General features: G+C 33.9%; 1 protein-coding gene across 1 annotated transcript in view; it reads left to right on the top strand.

The window, feature by feature from the left end:
* LOC119068518 overlaps window positions 1–22,881 on the top strand; it is a 156,957-nt gene that overhangs the window by 19,206 nt on the left and 114,870 nt on the right. The window contains exons 2-4 of the mRNA XM_037172124.1: window positions 437–512; window positions 3,192–3,403; window positions 9,102–9,237. Of these exons, the coding sequence (XP_037028019.1) occupies window positions 452–512; window positions 3,192–3,403; window positions 9,102–9,237 (409 nt within the window). The 5' untranslated portion in view covers window positions 437–451. The remainder of the gene's footprint in view (window positions 1–436; window positions 513–3,191; window positions 3,404–9,101; window positions 9,238–22,881) is intronic.

Genomic DNA, 22,881 nt, shown 5'->3' on the forward strand with positions numbered 1-22,881 from the left:
GAAGATAGCTCTTAAACCACATTTAACTAAGTTTAGGGTAAATGTGATTTGTATGTGAAATTGAATGAATAATCATTCAAATATTTTGGAAAATTCTTGCCGGTTACGAGTTACAAAAAGTCCCTTTCGTATTAAATAGTCATAAACAGTGTTGATTCTTTCTGTGGATCAGCTGAAAAATATCTGAAACCAACGCACTACAAGCAAAAGTGGTACTTTAAATAGGGTACTGAAACTTAACAGTGCTCCATACAAAATTTTACACTGTAAAAAGAGTGGGGATAAAATTTCAGTGCGTTGCTGAAACATATTCATTCTGAAATTTCACTGTCTCTGACTGTATCAAAATATAGTACTTAATATTGATATTGTTTTACCGCAACGATTCTCATCAAAATTCATCAATTATTGTTTTAATCTTTTGAATTCATTTCAGATAATCTTCATCGAAATGGAACTGGGACACACAATAATTCGAGTTCTTTGGTTAATTTTAATAGCCACTCTTTGCGGTAAGTCGCATAATTCAATTTATTGTAGCGAAAAAAAGGTCATTTAATTTCAGTTTAATTATATCGAAATCAGTCCGATGCATATATCGCAATTTTTTGTCTGCTTTTTCCCTTTTTTTAAATCTAAAAGCGAGCAATGATGCAGATGAGCACAAGAATGGCACCACAAATATAAAAAAATGAGAAAAATCAGGTCGACATTTGAAACTTTTTTATCTCTTTTGTGTGTCTTTCGACGGAATAAATATCATTTAAATACCTGCAACAAGAAAGCTTTACCGTCACCGGTAATCCATTTTCTGCTGATGTTAAACAGAGGAAAAGCACAAAAACGTAGTTAAGGAGAAGATCAAAACGACAATGAAAAAGTACGGAAATATTTAAATTAGATTTTTAAATTTTCTCTTTTACGTTTCTACGGGGGTAAAAAAAAGTATGCGGGATTAAATGGGAAACATTGGTCAAGTCAAGAATATAGAATACATTTTTATTTTTCTCTGTATCTCCGTGCAAAGCAAATTATTTCTTTATTTTCGCATTTGCTAATCTTCTAACAAATTTTATAATATAAGCTTTCCGAACAGATTTGAAAAAGAAAACCGTGCTCTGGCTTATTATATATCCAATGCGATTGCAACAGAAAATGTTTTGGATTAGACTGTGTCGAGGGCTGTTCGTTGTGAATCTCATTCGCATAAACTTTTTTTTTTCTTCTATCTTTCTTCATCTGCGTTGTGCGAATTTTTGCAAGACATATTTTTCACGGAATAATTACGATTTAAAATCTATGTAAATATTCGTCTTTACTGACGGCTACCCAGTGCCGGACTGGCTCAAAAAAGCCCTTCGGGCGTACGGAGAAATTTTCCAAAAAGCCATTCGTTGTCATTTATCCATACAAAAATCAAAAGGCCCTTCTGGAATCGCCCGAACGCCCATAGGGCCAGTCCGGCACTGGACTACCTACACACTACGCCGAGACGGCCGAGACGTTCCATTCCCATTTTTTTTTTGCAAAATTTTTCGAAAATCCAGTCGTGCAATTATCACATTTGATGAAAGAAGTTTCAAATTGTTGCCATAAAGCAATTTCTACAAAAGAAAAATGGGTTCAATTACTTTCGACATAAAAAAAACATTTATTCAAATTGGTCCAGTCAGAATGGTATAATGTGTCCTTTGATTTACAACACATATATAGCGGGTTCAATACCAGTAAAATATGTAAATATTTTTATTCCGATAGCGAGGTGAACATACCAAATATATATATAACACCGATACGTGCATCCAGATTTTGATTTTGTAAATTGCATGCGGTCATGCATTAAGTTATGTGTTTGCGAAATTATTTACTGTATTTATTCCTGCATTCGACGTATTTTATTGGTCGACGGAATAAGTGCTTATCGTCTGTATTAGTATTAAACATCGTTATGACATGACGTGTAAACGTTAAATGTACAGATTGAAAGTGGGAAGGGTAATTAAAAATAGCGCCTGACTGTGACATCAGAAACGGTGCCAAAAGTCTCGTTGGATTCACTACACTGACAGTAGTTTCATTCGTTTAATTGATATCATATAAAAAAGCGAGAACTTGTGAAATTGAGAATAGTAGATGAGTACTTCCGGCGGAAATGTTTTTGAAACGAGTCGAGACTATATATAACCGGTTAGTTTACATAGTCTTCAGGTCCTTTTAACTCTTTTAACGGTCATAACGTATAACGACCACACATTTCAGCAACACACATCATTCGGAATCCCACTTTGAAACAACTGGAACTAGTTAAGTCGCGGCAAAGTAAAATGAACCAGGCAGGTGCGGTTTATTTTTAAAATGTCAAATCCCTAGTCAAATCGCTCCTGCCTGGTTTACTTTACTCTGCCCTGGTTAAGTCCAAGACCTTTCGTAAAATACCTAAAGTCACCGTTCCGTTCGATCGTGTTACAATTCACTAATTCATATTCATAAAATTCACAGCGCATTTGCGAAAATATTGCTTTACATGTCTCCTTCGTTGGAGGACGCTCAGACACATGTAATAACTACTTTTCGGATGATGGGACAATGAATGATTATTACACGATTGTATAGGTCAACGCTACATTATCCTTTAATTTACTAGTGAAGTAATGAGGCTTTTCCCTCTCAGGTCCATTGCTCATAAAGGAATAGTAATAATAGTAATAGTACATGAGGAAAATTATGTAAATGGTACTTCTTGTGTGAAATTTACCGATCGAGGCGAATCTAAGGTCAGTAAACACACAAGAAATACCATTTCCAACCATTACCATATTGACAAGTAAGCTATTGTACTAAAAAAAAACTTTGTTTGTACCTCGGACGAAAAATTTAAAGTCACGTTCTTGCGGTATTAATGACTTCGTCTTCGCCTCAAATGTCACGCGAAAATTCGTCCCTTCAACTTTTACGTCCTAGTTTTACGTAAATTCCTATTTAATCGTTCGATATAAAGTACTCGCATTGCGAAAAACAATGAGAATTTATTCATTAATTTAAACACTCGCTAATACTTTTCCGATAATTTAGTACTGAGAAATTTCTTTACTAATGTTTTTTTTACAAATTAAATCCTTTAAAACAGTCTTTACACTTTACACTTTCCACTGAAGATAATCCGACAAATTCATTAATTTATACATTTCCAGACGCTGCGAAAGAGTTAAAAAATCTCACTTTATCAATCGAACCGAACTGGGTGAAACGAGGACAAAGTGCACAGTTGCACTGCAGCTACAAATTAGAAGGTGCACCGTTGTACTCGGTTAAGTGGTATCGAGGGAATTTAGAATTTTATAGATATTCACCTTTAGAGCATCCACCAGCAAAAATTTTTCCCTACACCGGCATTAAAGTTGATGTAAGTTCAAATTTTCATTCAATTATTTTATAATCTTGATTCATTGCGTTTAAATTTGGCTTTATTAATGATTTACGGCTTTTTTTAATGGTATAATGTTAATGGATATTTAACTTACTGTATCAAAGTGTAGTAAATCAAAATTGGAATTGAATATTCAAACGAAATATTATATTTCATTGTTAATTAGGATCATTAAAATGAATTTTACCTGGATATGGACTGTATAATATTTACCTGGTGTATAAATAAACAAGACCATGAAAACAGTTTCATATTAATTAAAGTGTTCCATTTGCAATCGATGTAATCAAATTATCAAGAACCGAGCCGATTAGGTTACGGTATGATCTTTAGGTTCTGAAAATATTTGCCCATCTGTTGCAAAATCGAAAACTTTTGTTGGACGGTAAGTGTATGGATGTTGAAATTGTGCACAACACAGCTAACGAGAGCCAGTTAAATATGAGTCATGTACGACTTTCTAAGTTAAACTAGGAACTTCTACTTGCTATCGCCTTCAAGATAAAGCTTAAAACTAATTGATTGCTTTTCCGTTTCAAATAGAAACACAAAAGACACCCATTCTGCTGAACAGGGCCGGACTGGCTAGAAAATCTTTTCGAGCGTTGTGTGACGAAAAAAAGTTTCTACTCCCTAGAGTTTACCTAGAAACGGTATTGTTAATAGACTGGTGCCACATGGCACTTTGAATTCCACATAAGACCACGATCATATGAACAAAGTAGAACAATTGTGTTTAGTATCGGACAGTGTAATATGGTATAGGTTTCAGACCGTGGTCTAATGAGAGATTCAAAGTGCCGTGCGACACTGGTCTGATATCGGTTCGATTCTCTCGTACATCGTCTTTCAAATGAGTCCTCTATCGGCTCTATCCCGTGCGATGCTGGCAACTGTGACCCTGACGAAAAGTTTGCGAGGATAAGCTGGAATTTTTCCACAATTTACCAAATTTGAGATTGTTAGAGCATGGTTTGAATGTAATTTAATAGCCATTCGAAAATCTGCACCCATTCCACATTGTAGCTTGTTGCATTTTTGTGTACTTTACTTCAGCTTTTCCAGTGATACCCCACACATCTCCCACAACCCGGAAAATCTAGCATATTGATTCGAAAATTGAACGCTGATTAAATAGACGACAACTGATGGTTTGCTGACGAACAATCAATCAGCTGTCAAACTACCCCAACGCATTTCCATGTATATTTTACCGAAGAACCCACCAGACTGCAATCACCTGGTTGCTTTTCCCAATTCATATTACATTTACTGCACATTACTTTAGTTTATGATTTCATTTTACTTTTCAAATAAAACATTGTTGACTCGTTACTTCGCGGTGAATTATCTTAAGTTCCGCTTTTTCTGTTTTACGAACAATTGAAATAATTTTCTTTGTTGAACTGGAACAAGTGCTTTTTCCAGATAAGAAATGTAAATGTTATGCCTTCTAACTCCCACGATGGCTTTTGATAATGATGATGCTGGTGGTGGTGGTGGTGATGTTTTGTCTGTATTAACAACACCTTATGTTAACCTTTATAAACTGTATTGTAAGTGGGTGTAATCTCGGTTATTTCTGTGATACTTCATCAACCTCTTTCACTTTCACGGATCGGAATATTTGCCCGGTAGCTTTTCTGTGTATTTATATCTTCCTCCAAATTTAATGTGATGTTAAGTAAAATCAAGGTGAATGTAAACCTCTAGCCATTGAAGTGCAACTCCGTCACAAAGAATAAAAGGTTTCAGTGCGCCAGTTATGCGCGGTCTGTTTTGCCTCATATTTCTTTAATTTAACACTTTTCGCTACAGCGAACATCGCGAAAACCTTCAGCTTTTTCATTTTCAAAGAAAAACCTTCCACAAGACGTAAAAAAACAAAATTATGAAATGAAAAAAAGCTTACCGCAATACAAGGGATTATAATTATTTGTTCGTTGTTGAGAGATCACTTCATGATAAATAAATTTCATTTTTTAGCGGACGTATACTGCTTGTTCTGTCCGTTGTGCGACATAAAAAAAAGGTGGTGCGGTTTTCATTAAACAAACCTAACGAATAGTCTTGTTCGATACACAAATAATTTAAATTGTATTTATGCACATGATGTGGTTGTCAGTCACACGTAAAGCAACATGTGTCTAAAATGTCTTTAGTTATAAATCTGTAGAAATTGTTTCGCTGTACGCTGTAGAGCATAAACTGAAAGGAAATTCTTTTATAATTTTCTGAAAAAATAATTCAAATTTGATGAGAACGAAGCTAAACTTTTTTTTTGCTCGAAAATAACAACCAAAATTAACTATCTCTTCAGCGTTCAATTTTTTTTCCCATAAAACATAAAACTTTCCTTATTAATTCTCCATTTATTATAATCCTCTTGTGTATATATACCTACTAGTGCTACCATAAAACAGATAACAGAATAAAAAGCGAAAGATTTTTCAACATTATTTTATGCAGAATTTAACTTTCATACAGTAACTAATTTAGACGATGCACATTTTGTTCGTATAGTGGGGTCTGGCATGTTTGAAAAAGCGAAAATAAATGTAGTTTGTTGAAAACATTCTCAATTTCTTCGAAACTAATTCTATTTTCGGAGAGCACATTAAAGGAAATCAATGAAACGCAGAAGTTTTGGGTAAATTGTTTAGAGCCAGAAGAAAGTTGGAAATTGCGACGTTGGTCTCATTTGCGCAATGAATTGGATTTTCTAAACAAATGTGCAATTTTTGAGAATAAAAAAAATTATTGTGGTAGATTTCTATGATTCACATGATTGTTAGCTAGAATAATATGTTATTAACGCCACACTAATTTATTTACAGTAATCCTAGTCACAGTATGTCCTTCAATTTGGCGTGAGGGACGTTTGTAGCCCTGCCGAAATGAAGGGAGTAATTTTTTACCCGTGAGGTCTGGCGAAACAGAATTTTATCGCTCACATTCATAGTTCGAAAAGCCTTCAGTTTTTTATAGATGCATGTTTGTTTCATGAGTTATGTTCTTCAAACTCACACCAATAAAACATAACTCCTTCTTTAACGAAGGAAATTCAAAGCTCAATACTGATACAATCAGCCAATCAGCCTCCAAAAATTTTCTTTGTTAATGCTAGGAGCAGTGCTATGTCATATATTTCACTGTACGCAAAAACATGAAATTTCGGTTTAACCATTGTATGTGTGAAACAAACATTTTACTCCTGATCAACGCACTTCAAGCAAAAGTGCTATTAATGACAGCTGCCAAATAGAGTACTATTTTGTATGAAATTTTATCCCCACTCTTTTTATAGTGTAAAATTTTGTATGCACTGTTAAGTTTCAGTATCCTATTTAGAGTATCACTTTTGCTTGAAGTGCGTTGTCCTGATACGTACTTTGTACATCTAACACGCAGAATCAACAATGATAAGACCAATGTTTGTTTCACACGTACAATGCTTACGTCTACAACGTACCACCAATAATTCACTTTTTTGCGTGTGCGAGTATTCGTAATTTTCGTAAGACTCTGGGTTAGGAATGCGTTGAAACTCTTCTAGATTGCAGTGAAAGATAGGAAAGGAATAGCAAAAACCCTGTTAAAAACTGTATCGAAAGTCCTCGTAAAGCTTTTTGCTCGTCCCACTCAATCTTGTCAAAAATTGGCAAGAGCATTGGAAAACCGAAATGGAGTACTAAAGAGAATACCGAAGATGGAAACGAAATCGACAAAATGTTCCTCCGGTTGTACGGCGACAAATAATTTTAGTTTTTTCTTTGTCACGCCTCTGTCACAGAACGTTGTACCCCCTCCACAGTTCGGCGCGTGACATACTTTATGAGCGGAGACCGAATTCAGTCCATTAAAATTTTTCTCCCAAATACTCTTAAAATAATCTTTCTCGCTTAGCAGACAGTTTGCAGCCAGACGATGGTAAAATGAATTGTGAGTAGTTTCGATTGGATGTACGAAAGAAAAAACTGGACCATAATAATCGCAGTCAAGCTAAACTAAATGCGTTCATAAAACAAAAGACTGAGAAATTGATTTCCTCTTTTACAATGGCCATAAATTTCTTTTCATTTCAGACCGGACTATTTTATTCTTCTATACTTAGAATTTACTGGGAACTTAACTTTTCTTTTTTTCGCTTCTTTTTTTTTGTTGAATATAACGTCGTCGGGGTGAATCTATTTTATGCTCATATTAGAGACAATAGTCCTTTCATCTTCATGATAATAAAAAAGAAACGCGACGTAAAAAATAACAAACACAAATATTTGCATTGTAGAACATGGAAGATTTTTTTATTTTTTGAAACTAAGTACTACATTCAACAGGAAGATGCTTTCACTGTTTCTGTTCTACTTTAATGGAGAGTTGTTCAGAGCTTACAAGAATAAAGAGGAAGGGGAATTAATACTCGCAATAAATTTTTACAGAATGTAACATGGTTTTAAATCAGAAAATATATCGAAAATATTGTATAGATTTGTGCTAAGATGTAGGCAATATTGATCTTTGTACTTATATACGATTAAAATTTCATTTTCATTTTTGTTGTTGTTGTTCTTATTGCGCGATTAGACTTGCTTGTACCGAAATTTATTTATTTAAGCTTTCTAATGTTCCAATTACATTCTCTTTGTATTGTATTGTAGTGCAGTGCATCAAGGTATATATGTAATAGATCTATACAGTCAATAAGTAGACATTGTTAAGCCATCTATGAATTAAATTGCTACAAAGTGCAAATAAAATGGATCGCCTAAAACTTTGTTCAGCGTAAAAGAAGCCCCAAAGAAAGTTCTTATTCCATAAAATTCTGATGATATTTAAAAGAAGCGGAAAGCTCAAGCCTTTGAAGCTCAGAAAAAAATTCACTTACGGCATAGCACTGTTCCTAGCATTCATAATTAGTATGTCAGATGTCAAAAACTTTCCTAATTTTATACATGGTTCAGCAACATCCAAATATTGTCTTCACATGCATCGACACATGCATCGAAAACGGTAATTTTTGCGTTTCAAGCACTACTTTCAACATCCTTTGCATGTATTATATATTACACACTTGTCACGAAGAAGTCGGGGCTTGCCGAGACTGATAGTGACAAGTGTGTACTGTATTTTATCATATAGGCGAAAACGAGACAACAACATAGACCTGAAGTGTAATTTTTGAATTAAACTTCTAGTGAAGTAATTTTGACATCGGAACACCGCGCGTATGTGATAAAATCCATTACATTTCGTTTTTGTGTATTTATTTACCTCGGCTTCACTTCGGATCAAGAAAATTCACACAAAAACTGTATTTTTAAACCCATTATGTTGATAATGTTAATGTAAGAAGCAGTGCTATACCACGGTTCGTTTTCTTTGACTAATGACAATGGTTGATTTGGTAGGTCAGTTGCCACAGCGGTTTATGGGTTTCAGACTAACGTTGCAGTCACGTGCTCCGCTACAGTTTCGAGTTTATCTAATCTAAGAAAGATTATTTGACATTAGAACGAGATCGCTCAATAAGTTCTCTTTTTTGTTAATTTGATGATTGCAAATGAAAGATCAACGAATACGAATCACCCATTTTTGCATATAGTCGATTATATCATTCAAATCCTTTTTTAATTAACGACCATTTAATCAATTTTCATCGTATTTTTCTCAACAGCTGTCAGTGTCGAATGCCACACAAGTAACATTGCGAAATGTAGGATTTAATTTATCTGGAAACTTCACGTGTGAGGTTACTGCAGACGCTCCATCCTTTTATACGGCAGTTGCCACAAATATATTGACAGTTGTCGGTAAGTGTTATTAAAAAAGTTTCTTTTATTACTGTTCCCCGTTCATACACAATTTATATTTTTTGATATGTGCAGTCTGTTATCGCATGTATAATGTGCATTGTGTACATATACATATGATGTGGTCTGGTTACATTTTATTGAAGTTGTTGTGTACTATAAGAGATATTTGTTTGGCTACTTTAGCGGTGCAAGAGTTCAGGTTGTAGTTTGTACTATAGGCATAGTATAACACAAGCGTAACTATAAATGATGACGATTCTCTAGGTGGCATATAAAGTTTTATGGAGAACAGAGACAAATTATGGACATTTGTTATCAATTTGACGAAAAACGCAGTAATTTTTTGATCAGTTGTTTTCTATGTTCCTTCGACTGACAAAAAAGAGTATAAAATCTTCCCTGTTGCAGGTAACTTTGTCTTCAGGTAACCTTCGAGAGTAGCCACAGCTGTGCTCTCTATACAAAAAATACAGCTGTATCAGACAGCATTATCTGAAAACAAAGCTACTTGCAACAGGTAAGATTTTCACCTCTTTTTTGTCAGTGTCGAATGAGGGTCAAGAGACCAGTGCCAGAAAATGTGAGTGACGGAAGCTCATTTTCTACTATCAGATCTTACCAAAATCGGTTAAAATAAGGAAAGTCTAGGAAAAATATAGCAGAGTTGGCTCCACTGACTCGCCAATTGACTCGTAATATTTTTTTAAGAGTCATATTTTTTGGCTTTAATAAATAAAAACATCTTAAAATAACCAGATCCAAAGCACAATTAACAGGCTTTGGCTTATGTAGCTAAAACAAATCGTAAATCTCCCGATATACATTTCTGACAAGGATTAGTAGGTTCATATACTCAATCGAAAAATTCGGTTTTAATATTTATGTGTATAATTCAACAAGTGGAACGTACAGCTAACAAAACTATTTTAGTAGCGTTTTTCCGTTTCGGTAACCCACAAAAAAGTATGAACCAATTCACATGATTGAACTAAATTTCTATGAATGCCAATGTATCAAGTCTAGTACTTCAAAATCTTTCCAGTGTGGCTGCCAGTCAACTCATGTTTTAGTTCAGTAAATAGCCGTCGTCAATACCTGTCGCTCTAGTCGATTTCAAATTTTCAGTGAAATTCCATACTTTTAGAAGTCCTAGAAGTTTTCCATTAATGAAGGCAAGCTAGTGTGATTAAAACAAAAATCGTGTTTGAGTAAAGTTTCCTACAAATTGTCTTTTAAATGATTTAGCATTCGCCGCTGAGTAATCTTATGCTCTGTACTGCCGTTAGCGAGAATCTGTTTCCTAAACACACAAATATTACTTACTTGTATTCAAGGTTCTGAAAGAACAGGTTAAGACAGCCACGAAGGCGGGTGACACCGAAATTGATAAACAGATTGTATGTAAAATCAACTTAAAGAACATGTTCATTAGGAAAATTCGGAATTTTGTTTTTGTTAAGTCGCCTTTTTCATATAAACTTCGTAGCCGCTGACGCCATTTGTGTGTCACCGCCTTCGTGATCAACTCATAGTTGTCTTAACCTGTTCTTTCAGAACCTTGGTTTTATTCGTTATTTTAAGTAAATGTCAAATCTAGTACTTTACTTTAAAGTCTAAGTTTTTCTAAGTCTGTGTGATTTCTTTTGAATATGAACAAGAAGTTTTAATCTCATTTTATTATAATTACAAAATTGCTATTTAAGCATTTTCTCTGTGCACTGAACTGTATCTGACAAATCCCATTGAACATTTTAGTAGCGAGCTCCATTTTTTCTTCTCCCTTTCCATCTAGATCGAGATGCAGCTGTATCATTTCATTGAAAATTTTTAAATTACAACAACGTTAAATTTGCAAACATTTTGGTATAGTGATATTCGTTATACATAGAAGTAGTTACTTTAAACTTTTACAGTTTCCGTACTTCATGTTAGACGGTTTGTTTAGCATTTTTTGTTAGTTGTTCCTTTTTCGATGCAAATATAAATACAGAGACTTTTATGTGCGACATCCAGAAAAAAGATAATAATAAAAATTTAAATGTTTAAAAGTGAATTTTTCCATAAAACCTATTTCTATAGGCTTCCTCTTGTGCCACATATTTCTTGTAAGTAAAGTATTTTATAAGTTTTATATGGGAAAAAGGCGGTTTCCAATATATGAAATACAAATATAAATTTTGATGATGTTCGCGTTTCCATAATGTGAATATATATAATATTGAGAGCAGACTGTCGTTGGTGCACATAAAACTTTAAAATAAATTTTTTTACTAGAACACCAGAAAGTCTGTTTCTTTTCTTTACTTTAGACATTTTTTCCTTCTCTCTTTATTCAAATCGCATTTTGTAATAAAAGATGTAATAAAAATTATTAATTTTTTGCCAGATACGTTAAAAATGTTTTATTTAACAAAAAGGTTAGGCAACACAGACAAGGACGGTGGATTCCAGTGGATTTAACCGAGAGAAAGAAGAAGACAAAAAAAAACTATTAGTATAAGAGAATAAGTGTTGCTTGAGACAGATACATCTTTTTTCTAATTTATTTTAATAAAAGTAGTACGAAAATTTGACCTCAAATAAAAAAAGCAATTTTTTCCGGTTTGAATAATCGTGTTCGATATAATTAGCAAATTAATTCTTGTTGAAGTGGTTTGAACCTGAACGGATTGGCTCAGTGTTCTTCCACCAAGAAAAGTCGTGTACAATTCCGGCGAGGTCAAATTCTGCATAGGATTTCTCTTCAATGTTTAGAACTAAACTTAACGTTCCTAAGAATACCCAAGCTACATAATATGGGTAGTTGGTGTGGCTTGTTCTCTCAACGAATTGTACGCTTAAGAATGATGCGACCCACAATGAATTCTTTGAACGAATATTCAAGTCGGAGCATAAAGTCGGAGATATAATTAAGGCTGATGCTATTCGCACGCGCGTGCTATGTGAATAGCCATTTCACATTGGATTTAACTATTCGCACGCGCGTGCGAATAGCTAAGCCTACGAGTACTGGCTATTCGCACGCGAAATCGAGCGCCCATGAAAAATACGAAAGGAGTGATAAAAAGTGTGCGATTAAAACTAAACTTGAGCATTAAAAAGATTCTTCAGTCACCACCCAAAACAATCGTCCAGATAATCATATTGATCATGCCTAGCCAATGCAAAATGGACAATATAGAACTTTGTCCGATTTTAATGATTTTTTTTTCAATATTGAACTTTAAGCCATTTCGATATTGTCAGCATTAAAATGTTCCCATAAAAATAATTGTAAATTCAAATGTACCAAAACGTTTTTTGGTTTATTCTACCAAAAAATGGTTTGTTCCAAAGTGGAACAATGAATGTGCCAATATGAAAAATAATGTATACATACCAACTTGTGTTAAATTTCGTAGGAGGCTAAATTAGTTAGTATCAACAAACGCGTTTACATTTTCTCGATGGAAAAATTCCCAAAGATCGAACGAAACGCTTTGTAGTTACATTAAGTCGTTAAAAGGAAAAATTCCCTAGGAATTTTTATTGTGACCCTTTTCGATATTTTTACTTTACTTATATTGAATTAATTAAAAAAAATCCATCTTTAATGCAACGTAAGTTTTGGATATTTCGAGTTAATTCTGATCTCAAAATATTTTTATATGTATTTTGAATGAATTTACACTAAAGACATATTAAATTGAAGTTTTCAGCCAATAAATAACGCTATAACGACAAAATGGAATCGTTTTGATTTGAGATTAAATGTGGATGCGTGCGAATAGTCAAACCCAATGTAAAATGGCTATTCGCACGCGCGTGCGAATAGTCAGGTTCAATGTGAAATGGCTATTCGCACGCGCGTGCGAATAGTTAAAACCAAAGTGTAATGGCTATTCGCACGAGCGTGCGAATAGCCACAGTGTATAATTAACCAGGCATAATCCTAAAGGATTCCTAACCTAAAGGCGTAGTTCGGAATTCACGTTAAGCATGTGGTCCACTCACTCATCCGCAATGGCCGTTGTGGTGTTTTGAGACTTTGAGGTTTTGAAAACGCCAGCAGTGGATACAATATAGTCTTGAAAGGAAGAATAAGTTGTTTGGGTACTTTGTCTTTAGGACTTCGCCTATAAATGTGTGGCTCCCAGCCATTATGTGATCATTGAACAAATTGTCAGAAAATCAATATCATTGTAAGATATAGAATTAATAAGCTGAGATGAAATGTTTCGTCAGTAGGTACAGTAGTTGTTGTATACATACATACCCAAATACCGCTTTCATGTAGTTTCCACGATAAAGGTAAAGTCATGCGAGTCATACAGTCACTAACACTAGGTAAACTTATACGGCTGAGTATCTCACAAAAATTGACCTGTGCTTTATGCACCAGACACTTTCGTGACATAAGAACTATGTGCTGCATTTGGTTAAAAAAAAATAATTGTGGCTTTATTTATAAACGAAATTCAATTTACATGAGAATGTGTAAAAGGTTTAGTTTTACAGAAGCTAATGCTTTTGCTGTCGAGGTCATGTACCGAGTATAAAATAGTTTCAAACTTTGACACTATAACGAATTATTAGTTTACTCACTAAGTCAGACATCCGTGTCTCACACGCTCTGCTAATTCTAGAGATGTGTATGATATAGTCGTATTAATCTATGAATTAAATTTAGAGATTGCCAAAAGCAAAGATAGAACCAGTGGCCTGGTAAATAGATAGATAGATAGATATATAGATATACAAGTTAGATTAGTAGACTTTTTTTGATTCGATTCTTGAAATTTATTGAAATTTTCCTAAAGGTTATAAAATGAAAGCAAAATAAAATGATCGAGTCTGGTTTTTGACAATTGAATTTCAATTGTCAAAAACCAGACTCGATCATTTTATTTTGCTTTTACCTTAGTTCGCTTAACAAAAATTACGAGAAAATTTTCAGGCAAAAGAATTGTTGTTTTGAAAAACCTAGTAAGTCTATTCGAAACGGAACTAAATGAATTAAATTTCATTTTTCTTATAATTTACTAATATGACATGTCCAATTTCTGCATTCAATTAACTATTTTGGCAAGTTTGTTTTGTACCAAGGTTTATTTTTGGAAGTTTCATTTCTAAAAATTCCGCTTCATTCTGAAAAACGTCAGGAAAATGTCGATTTTTAACCAGAATTTTTCTATCAGAATTAATCGGAATTTTCAGAATTTGGCTTTGTGTATATGGCTTGGACGGTTACTTTGATGCAATAGTGCCGAGAGCCGATTCTAAAATTCCAACACTTTCATTCTTTCATACCAGAAGCATGTTAAAATCTAAATCATTTTCTTGATTATATGAATGATTAGATGATCCTGATACGAACTGTAGTTTCGTGAATGGCATCGTAGGTTTATGTATCAATTATATTTTCCACTTTACACACAATGCAGAGTATGTTATGTAAAGTTAATGCTTCGCATTATTTATTCGGTTATGCTACATTCTATTCTCAGCACACATTGTTTTTGCAATAGATTGTATTGTGCACGTATGGGCCTGCCTTATGCTGAATTTAATGATAATATACGGTTATCGAATTGTGTGTTATTATGCTTCCTATAGTCGGGCCCAAAGATATAGAATGTTTCGAGATTGTATATTTGACAATGTGAAAGATGAAAAATTATGTGCAAGCAACAAATTAATAATCTACGTTGGATCTCTGCATTATCTTCCATGGCATTGTTACAGTTACGTGCGTGTACGTCGTGTAGGTCGTGTAGATAGATGCGTCGTCGACTTCGCTTCGTTTCGTAAAACACATACTCTTATTTGTCACAATGTGCAATTTCGTTTAACAGTTCACACAGAGACTATGTCCTTTTATATAAATTAAGTAGACTGGAAAATAAACGACATTACATTACCGTGCATTTTAAACACTAATGCAACATTTATGTGTTCTAGATTTGCGATAAGCTTCGTTATGCAGCGACACATTAATGTTGTTGAACCGAGCCGAAATTGAGATCTATAATCACTCAAAAACGAGACTTTTTGTTGTTCTCTCGAATTATTGTAATTGTGCTTGAATAAAATTGCGCTAATATGTATTTCTAATGGTGCAATTATTATCGCACTCCAATTTTAGAGCGAATGCGCCATATACTTTCGATTCTTAAAAGTGTACCTCTGAAAGTAAGTGACAAAAACTTCTATAAACTGACAAACTGGCCAAAGATTAATAATTTTCAGTTTCTGAAAGGGTAATAACTCGAGCGTAGCGAGAGTAATTTTAACGCAATTTTCGATATGACAGAACTGCGCTATTGTCACAAAATGCCAGAGAATTCTGAGGAAAAAAAAACTTGTGGACACAGACGACTTATAAATTCTCCAATTCTTTTAACGCAATTTAAATATTTACAACAGAATACTGTACTGATCTATACTAACAGAGTATTTCAATAGAAAACCTAATAGAAATATTCAGGAGAATGGTTAAGGTAATGGTGTTTACTAGCGAAATGTTTACATTGTTTTATGTAAAGCGCCTTAACCTGTTAAGTTTCGTCATTAATTGTAACATGTCCAAATGTTGAGAAATTGAAAGTGGAGGACTATAAATTTCTGAATTATTCAGTCAATAAAATTCACTTGAAACAAAAAGACGATTTAAATACCTCTGGAAACAATAACAAAAAAAAAAACGCTTGAAAGCTTCTTTAAGGAGTGCGAATGGTATTTTTTCGTGGGTATTGAAACCATTCGAGAATCTAACGAATCAAACATCAAAAACCTATGCTGTGGAATTTATTATCAATCATTATTGGTTTGAATTCGGTTCTGGAGAACGGCAATAACAATCAGACCGTAATGAAAATTGTAGCCAAGATTCCTCAGTTGTATTTTATGGCTCCACCAATGGTGGAGTCCACCATATAATTTCAATTTCGAGATTTTCTTTTGTCTACTTTTGTCGAGAGTTAATTTCATATATTTGTTAAAACAAAATAAAAGAAAAATCGGCCCTGAAGCATGTGAAAGAGTATACAATACAGAATCAAAACATTTTTCTATTTTTAATTCAATTTGGGCTCACGTGACATTGCAACAGTGCAGAAATGTGAAATGCCATTATTTAGTCCTCTATTATTTTCTATTACACAATGCTTGAGTGCTGTATATGCATTTGCTCGATTTGTAAAAAAAAAACCAAACACCATACCACCTATCAAAACAAAAGGATGTCTACATAAACAGAACAATTCAAGATTTCATAAAACAAGCGGTGGTATCCATTGTTTTCGGTTTGGTTTTTATTTTATTTTATTCGAGTTTATAGTCATGATAATGATCTACAACAATGGAAACAATCCGTAAACGAAACAAAAGAATCCGATAGAGCCATAAAGATTGTGAAGGTGTGAATCGGATTCTAATTCGCAACGTCATCAATTTTCTCAATTTACTGAAATTTTACCAATTGCTAGTGGAGGAACGCGGCACAATTTTTTTTTTTTTAATATTTTTACGCGTCAAAAATATTTGTTCGAGTCAGAAATAGATTTTCAAAAAAAAAATATTTTCTTGCATCAAAAGTACATTTTTATTTAAAAAATATTTTCACGCGTTACAAAAATGTTTTCCTGTTTTCCTGGTGCTTAGCTAAAATTGTACCCTACATTTGCATGTCTCGTATTTCGCTTTTGATGATGTCTTTTCATGAGAATCCTTTTCGGAAAATGTACGACCGCAATAACGACCACGAATGTGTTAGCTTTCAACACAAATTAGTTTTGGTTGTAGTCGTTTGACCGGCTCAAAGAAACCTGAGCAGTTTAACGGAATTTTCATAAACTGCTCAGTTTTCTCAGAGCTGGCCAAACTGCTTCAACCAAAACTATTTTCTTTTGAAAGCTAACGCATTCGTTGTCCTTATTGCGGTTCTAAACTAAAATCCAGTATTTAAAAAACGCCTAAATGCATGCTTTCAGCAAAGCATCGATGCCTCTTAAAGAATTCAATTCAATGCAATGGCAAAACTGGCAAAAAAAAACTCACGCATCAGCTACGGCACGCCGTCAAATAACGCTTAAAAGTGAAAAAAAAAAATCCTCAGTAGTTGGTCAATGTTTCAAGTCCCATATTTAGAGACAACAAAGATTAAATGTTATTAGGTTGCTTGTCAACCATAGATACCTCCGTTTCAATTATATTTTGCAAAATTTGAAACGAGCTCAATTTCCCAACATTGACTCAAGGTGCTTTCGCTGCCAACAAAAGAAAATTGCGTCAAAGACATACTATATGCTTCGTACAGTTACTAACATTTAAAAAATAGCCAGTATAGTGAACCAAATTTGAAGCTAATGTCATTTTACATAACGAATTGCCTTTATTAATAAATTCAGTTTTATGTTGATCGAAAAAACAGGTGTTCCCAGTAAGAGGCCTTTGAACCATCTAATTTCTCCACACATTCAAATAGTAAATATAGCTAGTATTTTGGGTACTTTAGACTAGTGAATTGTACCGTTTTAATTGAACTAAAAAATAATTTTCCTAATGCATACATTTGCCAGCTGAAAACAACTGAATCAAATTGCGTCATAAATTTGATTGGGGCTAACTGCACAACAATCAACGGAATAAAATGTGAGATCTAACTTTACAATCCTGACACCGTGGTTGGTTTTTAAAAGTTAAAAACTGTTACCATAATCAAGACGAAAAGACAATATTTTCTGCTTTATCTTCCAGTCTTATGAACAACTTTTCACTTAAGATCTGATTGACCTCATCAGTGAATGTCAAAAAAGGAAGAAGAGAAAAAGAAAGTTTAAGAAAACCGGAACAACCTGACTTGAGCAAACTTTTCGTTTGAATATTTTTCTTCTTTTGAATTGCAAATAAACGGATTTGCTAATTTAAAAAGCGTTCAATCCTACCAACAGTATATATGGTACCAAAAACAAACTACGGTTCGTTGTTGATATTTCCGTCGCTAAAAAAACTTATAATTCCTTTTTACCGTCTGATTTTCTGCACATAAATACAAGAAATCTATTGTGAAAAACAAGAAAGTTTTATTTAATTATGCCACTCACTGCGGTATGTGAATGTTCAGTTCATATACCGCTCAATACTGCTCAATATGATTCAATCTTTTTTACTTGGAAATAATAATAATTGTATACGAAACGATAAAAGATCACCATCATTTTTGCCCGCAAAACAAACTTGTAAACACTCGTAGATGGTTTCTCTCTCATGTAAATACAACAACAACAGGGGCGGATCCAGCTTTTGGTCTGACTCGGGCGGTTAGAAGACAATAAATTTTTGCCCGGGCGATTTTCGTTTTGAAAAAAAAATTACATAAAAAAATCATCTTCTGACCCCCGGCGACCGCCTCGACCGCACATAGGTGGATCCGCGCCTGAACAACAAAAAAACGATGACGATAATAATATCGAAATATATTAAAGCATAAGGAAATTTTTACGATTCAAAAAAAAAATGTAAACTACTCGCTTCGTCTCCGATGTCAACTTCGCATTATAGCGCTCTGGATCTGAAAAATCTATTTTTTGGGATTTAAATATTCAAAACTCATAGCTCTAAGCAAGTTTCTTTTTATATAAATAATGTACATATTCTAACAAAATTTTGTGAGAGACTAGCTCTATGCAAATGGATGCAACATAAACAAACATAACAACAAGAAGACTTGAGTTTTCGGGGCAGTCAACGAACATAACTAAAATGTTTTATATTCATAGCAGAATTATCTGAAAAACCTTTATCATGCAACATATATATTCTATCTGATGATGTGAACATATATGTTGTAGACCATTATGTATATATATATATATATATATGTTTATGTACCTCATTCTGTTCACATATTGTACTTGAATGTATTTATGATAGAGATTCTGGTCCAATCCAATCTAATGAGTTTCATATGTTCACTCACCGAAGCATTTTGTTGAGGTATATATGGTAAATAGTTGAGTACAGGTTGTAGAAACTCAAAAATGTTGCTATTTGTTGAAAATAATAATTTTTTGGTTTCAGGTTGCAGGTTTTACAATAGAATGAATATAATATTTTCACATATCTACGTAGTTCGATTTATTAAAATTGTGCATACATCCACACAACCTGAGGAAATAATCACATGAGGAACGTATTGGTCCATACAATAAATTTCAATTGCTCAATTTGGTCGAATATCTAATTATCGCAGCCATTGAAAAAATCGAACTTTTATATTAATGTAGCGTGTAAAGATTGGTGAATGTACAACATCCAAACTAATTTAAGCGAAATGCGTTGTCTTTTACCGTTTTTTTTTTTGTTAGAAACGTTCAGCAGGTTTCTATTAGGCGAGCAAAAATCGTTGAACATCCAGACGAAAAGCCTTTTTGAAAGTCTTCATTTCGGAGCTTATTCCTTTAATTCGAAGTACGAACATCGACCAAATTTCTAAAAATTTGTGAATTGAAAATTACAGTCACTAACATTCTAAAACTGGCAACTGTATGGACATTCCATTCTACAAACAACGATACACTTCGATGATAACGACAAGATTTGCACAAAAATGAACTCAATCATTGAACTCAATCAAACCTTAACAGAGCATTAGCTCTTCCCTCCCCAACCGATCATCACGTACAGTGAATTTGATAGAGACTTCTATCGAAACGGAAGTACTGTTTCGGCCTCAGAGTTCAATGTTGGCCCTAGGACAGTATAGGACTGTCCATCATCAGTTGTTCCACCGGCTCCTTTAAAATACGGCATAAATTTGCAACGTTGAACGAACAGGTTGTTGACAATTTTATAAATTTGGATACTTTGTCATCAGATGATGAAGGTAATAGAAATTGGAGTGCTTAGAAAAATCCCCAATACAGCACGGAGTAAACGCGAACTTCGAACAAATTCAAAATAACGAAATTTGAGATAAATTTAAACAAACGAAATCCGAACTCTTCTCATGACCATATACAGGAACTCAAAATTTGTAATAAATATAATTGCTACCTGATCATCTTGATGTTCTCTTTTTCAAACGCTCTTTCAAACGCTCCGATTCAACAGTCCAACTCACTCATTCACTCATTCGGTGGTCCACAAATTTTTCTCGGTAGTTCCCAAAATTTAAGAAGCTATAAATCCCTGACTTTTCTGTAGAAAAAAATCGACTTCTACGTTCATGGCTCACTCTCATCTCAACCGGTCATTTTTTCTAACATCTCGCTAAATCCAGATACATCTATATCCCCGACTGCATCTACTATGACGTACGTTCGGTTTTCGTTATTGTCATTATCATCATCATTTGGTCCAGGATCAATAAGCCCAAAATCATTGGAGATGAATCCTGAATCATTGGCCTTTTTTAATTTCTTTTCCATCTTCTATCCATGAATTTTCGTCTACGCATAAGTCTTCCATTAAGGTAAAAGCAAAATAAAATGATCGAGTCTGGTTTTTGACAATTGAAATTCAATTGTCAAAAACCAGACTCGATCATTTTATTTTGCTTTCATTTTAATAAACTTTCTCGTTTCTTCTTCGAGAGTGGAGTGGAGCAAGGCTGTATACTTTGGGGAGGTCACGCAGACCGCCATTTTATTAGATACGCGGGAACACACATCACTTCTGATGACTTTACATATACAAAAAACTCACCACATCATCAAAACGACGAGAATCATCAGAGTAGGTGAATTTTTGTATGAAATCGGCCATTTTATCATCAACTGTGGTGTGTAACCCGCGTATCTGTATCTGCGTGACCTCCCCAAATATACAGCCTTGGAGTGGAGACGTTGTGCTTAATGAGATTTGTGCCCCTTTCGATGCCGCTAATTAGTTGCTCGACCTTTCCATCCATTTTATAAATATGATCGTACAAGTTGTTGGCTTCTTCGGAATAGAATATTTTGAATTTCTTCGCAATGTCATCGGTATGTTTGTTTAGCCCATTTCTTGAAAGATGCACTGTCCGCTATTGATTTAACTTCTTTCTTCACATTTTCCATGGTTCTATTCAACCCTTCCATCCCTCTCTTAAGTAGTTTCAGTTCAATTTCGATCGACATGGATTTCTTCTTTTTGAATTCTTGCAATAATTCTTGGACGTTTGAATCTCTTTAAATAGCTTTTTTTACGAATTCAATTTCCAACTCCTTAAAATCGCTCATAAATTTGCCTACGCTCTTTCCTCTTTCCAGAAGTCCTTTTCGGCAAAGTTTCGAATAATACGTCTTTAAGTTTTTAACGTTTTGAAGTTCCCAGTGTTTGAAATGTCTAATGTCAGTTGTCACAGCACTGCTAGAAGCAGTTGTTTACTTATTTGTTAAAATATTAAAGTTTGTAAAAATTATTGTGATAACGTAAGCCAACACAAAAGAACATATTGAAATAGTTCTAAGTGATCGATACACCTCAGGCCCTATTATTTGACAAAGTTTTGACAAATATTTACCGAATGTTTCACAAATGTTTACACAATCTTAGTGAAACATTTGTGAAACCTTGTCAAATATTAGGCCCTGATACACCGTGTAATTTTTGTTACAACCTAGAAGACTGATCAAACAGTCGAAAGCTCGGTGAAAGGATTATAGCCTTCTAAACAAACGAATCGTTGGAGTTTTATTTTGTCAAGCTCAAGCAATACAACAATCAATTCAATTTCATCGACACCCGATACAACAATCAATCAATTAAGTTTCTTTATCGGCTTTCTATAGATTATAGAATGGGATGTGTCAAAAAAAATATGAGGAGACTTACGCACTAACTGTCAGAAAAAGACTTTTTTCAAATAAAAAAATTTCGGTTCATGCATACCTCTCCTAATATTTGAAAAAATGCAATGGAAAGTGGGAAGAGCTTACATTGTTTGATCATAAACGGCAGTGCGCGGAGAACTTAACAAGTAACAGGTGTCGACATTTTAGGCACTGGTGAATGTCAAAATTATCGAAAAGCTAAATGTTCTTAGATTGGCTGGTTTTAGAATGTTAGTTACTGTAGTTAAATTACTCAGAGACATTTGCTTTCCAAAATTGTTTGTATATAACACATTTACGATTATATTCGCCCATAGTGTTCAATATCGTTATCTTATGGTCTGAGCATGCCAATTTATTTATTATTTGCTTTCGGATAGAAATTTAATTTACCCTAAATCATACACTGCCAATTCAAATAAAATGTTATTTAGAGCCTGCACGTGGTGGCTACAGCAGAATTTTCCATTCTTTCCATTTTCCTTTAACCAACCCAATTTAACGCCATCACAACATCTGAGAACGTTTTGGTCGCAAATTAATACTCACTAGCCTAATTCAAATCGAATAACACTATCTCATAGCCAAGCTATTATAGCACTTCAACTGTAACATAGTTGACGACACGCATGAATATGTAAAATCTCTTCACTTATTGTAAAATATGAAAGCGATTACAGACACTGGTCCTTTATGGTCATATTATGTGTGGTATGTGCATTTGTGCAATAAGTCACATTTGTTAAACCGCACAAGTCTTGCAGTAAAGACCCTCTCGTACAGAATGCACATTTAATATGCGCACCACCTTTAGACGCGGTAAAATATTTTTTTTTTTTTTTTCGAA

Source organism: Bradysia coprophila (genome assembly GCF_014529535.1).
Source record: "Bradysia coprophila strain Holo2 chromosome X unlocalized genomic scaffold, BU_Bcop_v1 contig_185, whole genome shotgun sequence".
NCBI lineage: Eukaryota > Metazoa > Arthropoda > Insecta > Diptera > Sciaridae > Bradysia > Bradysia coprophila.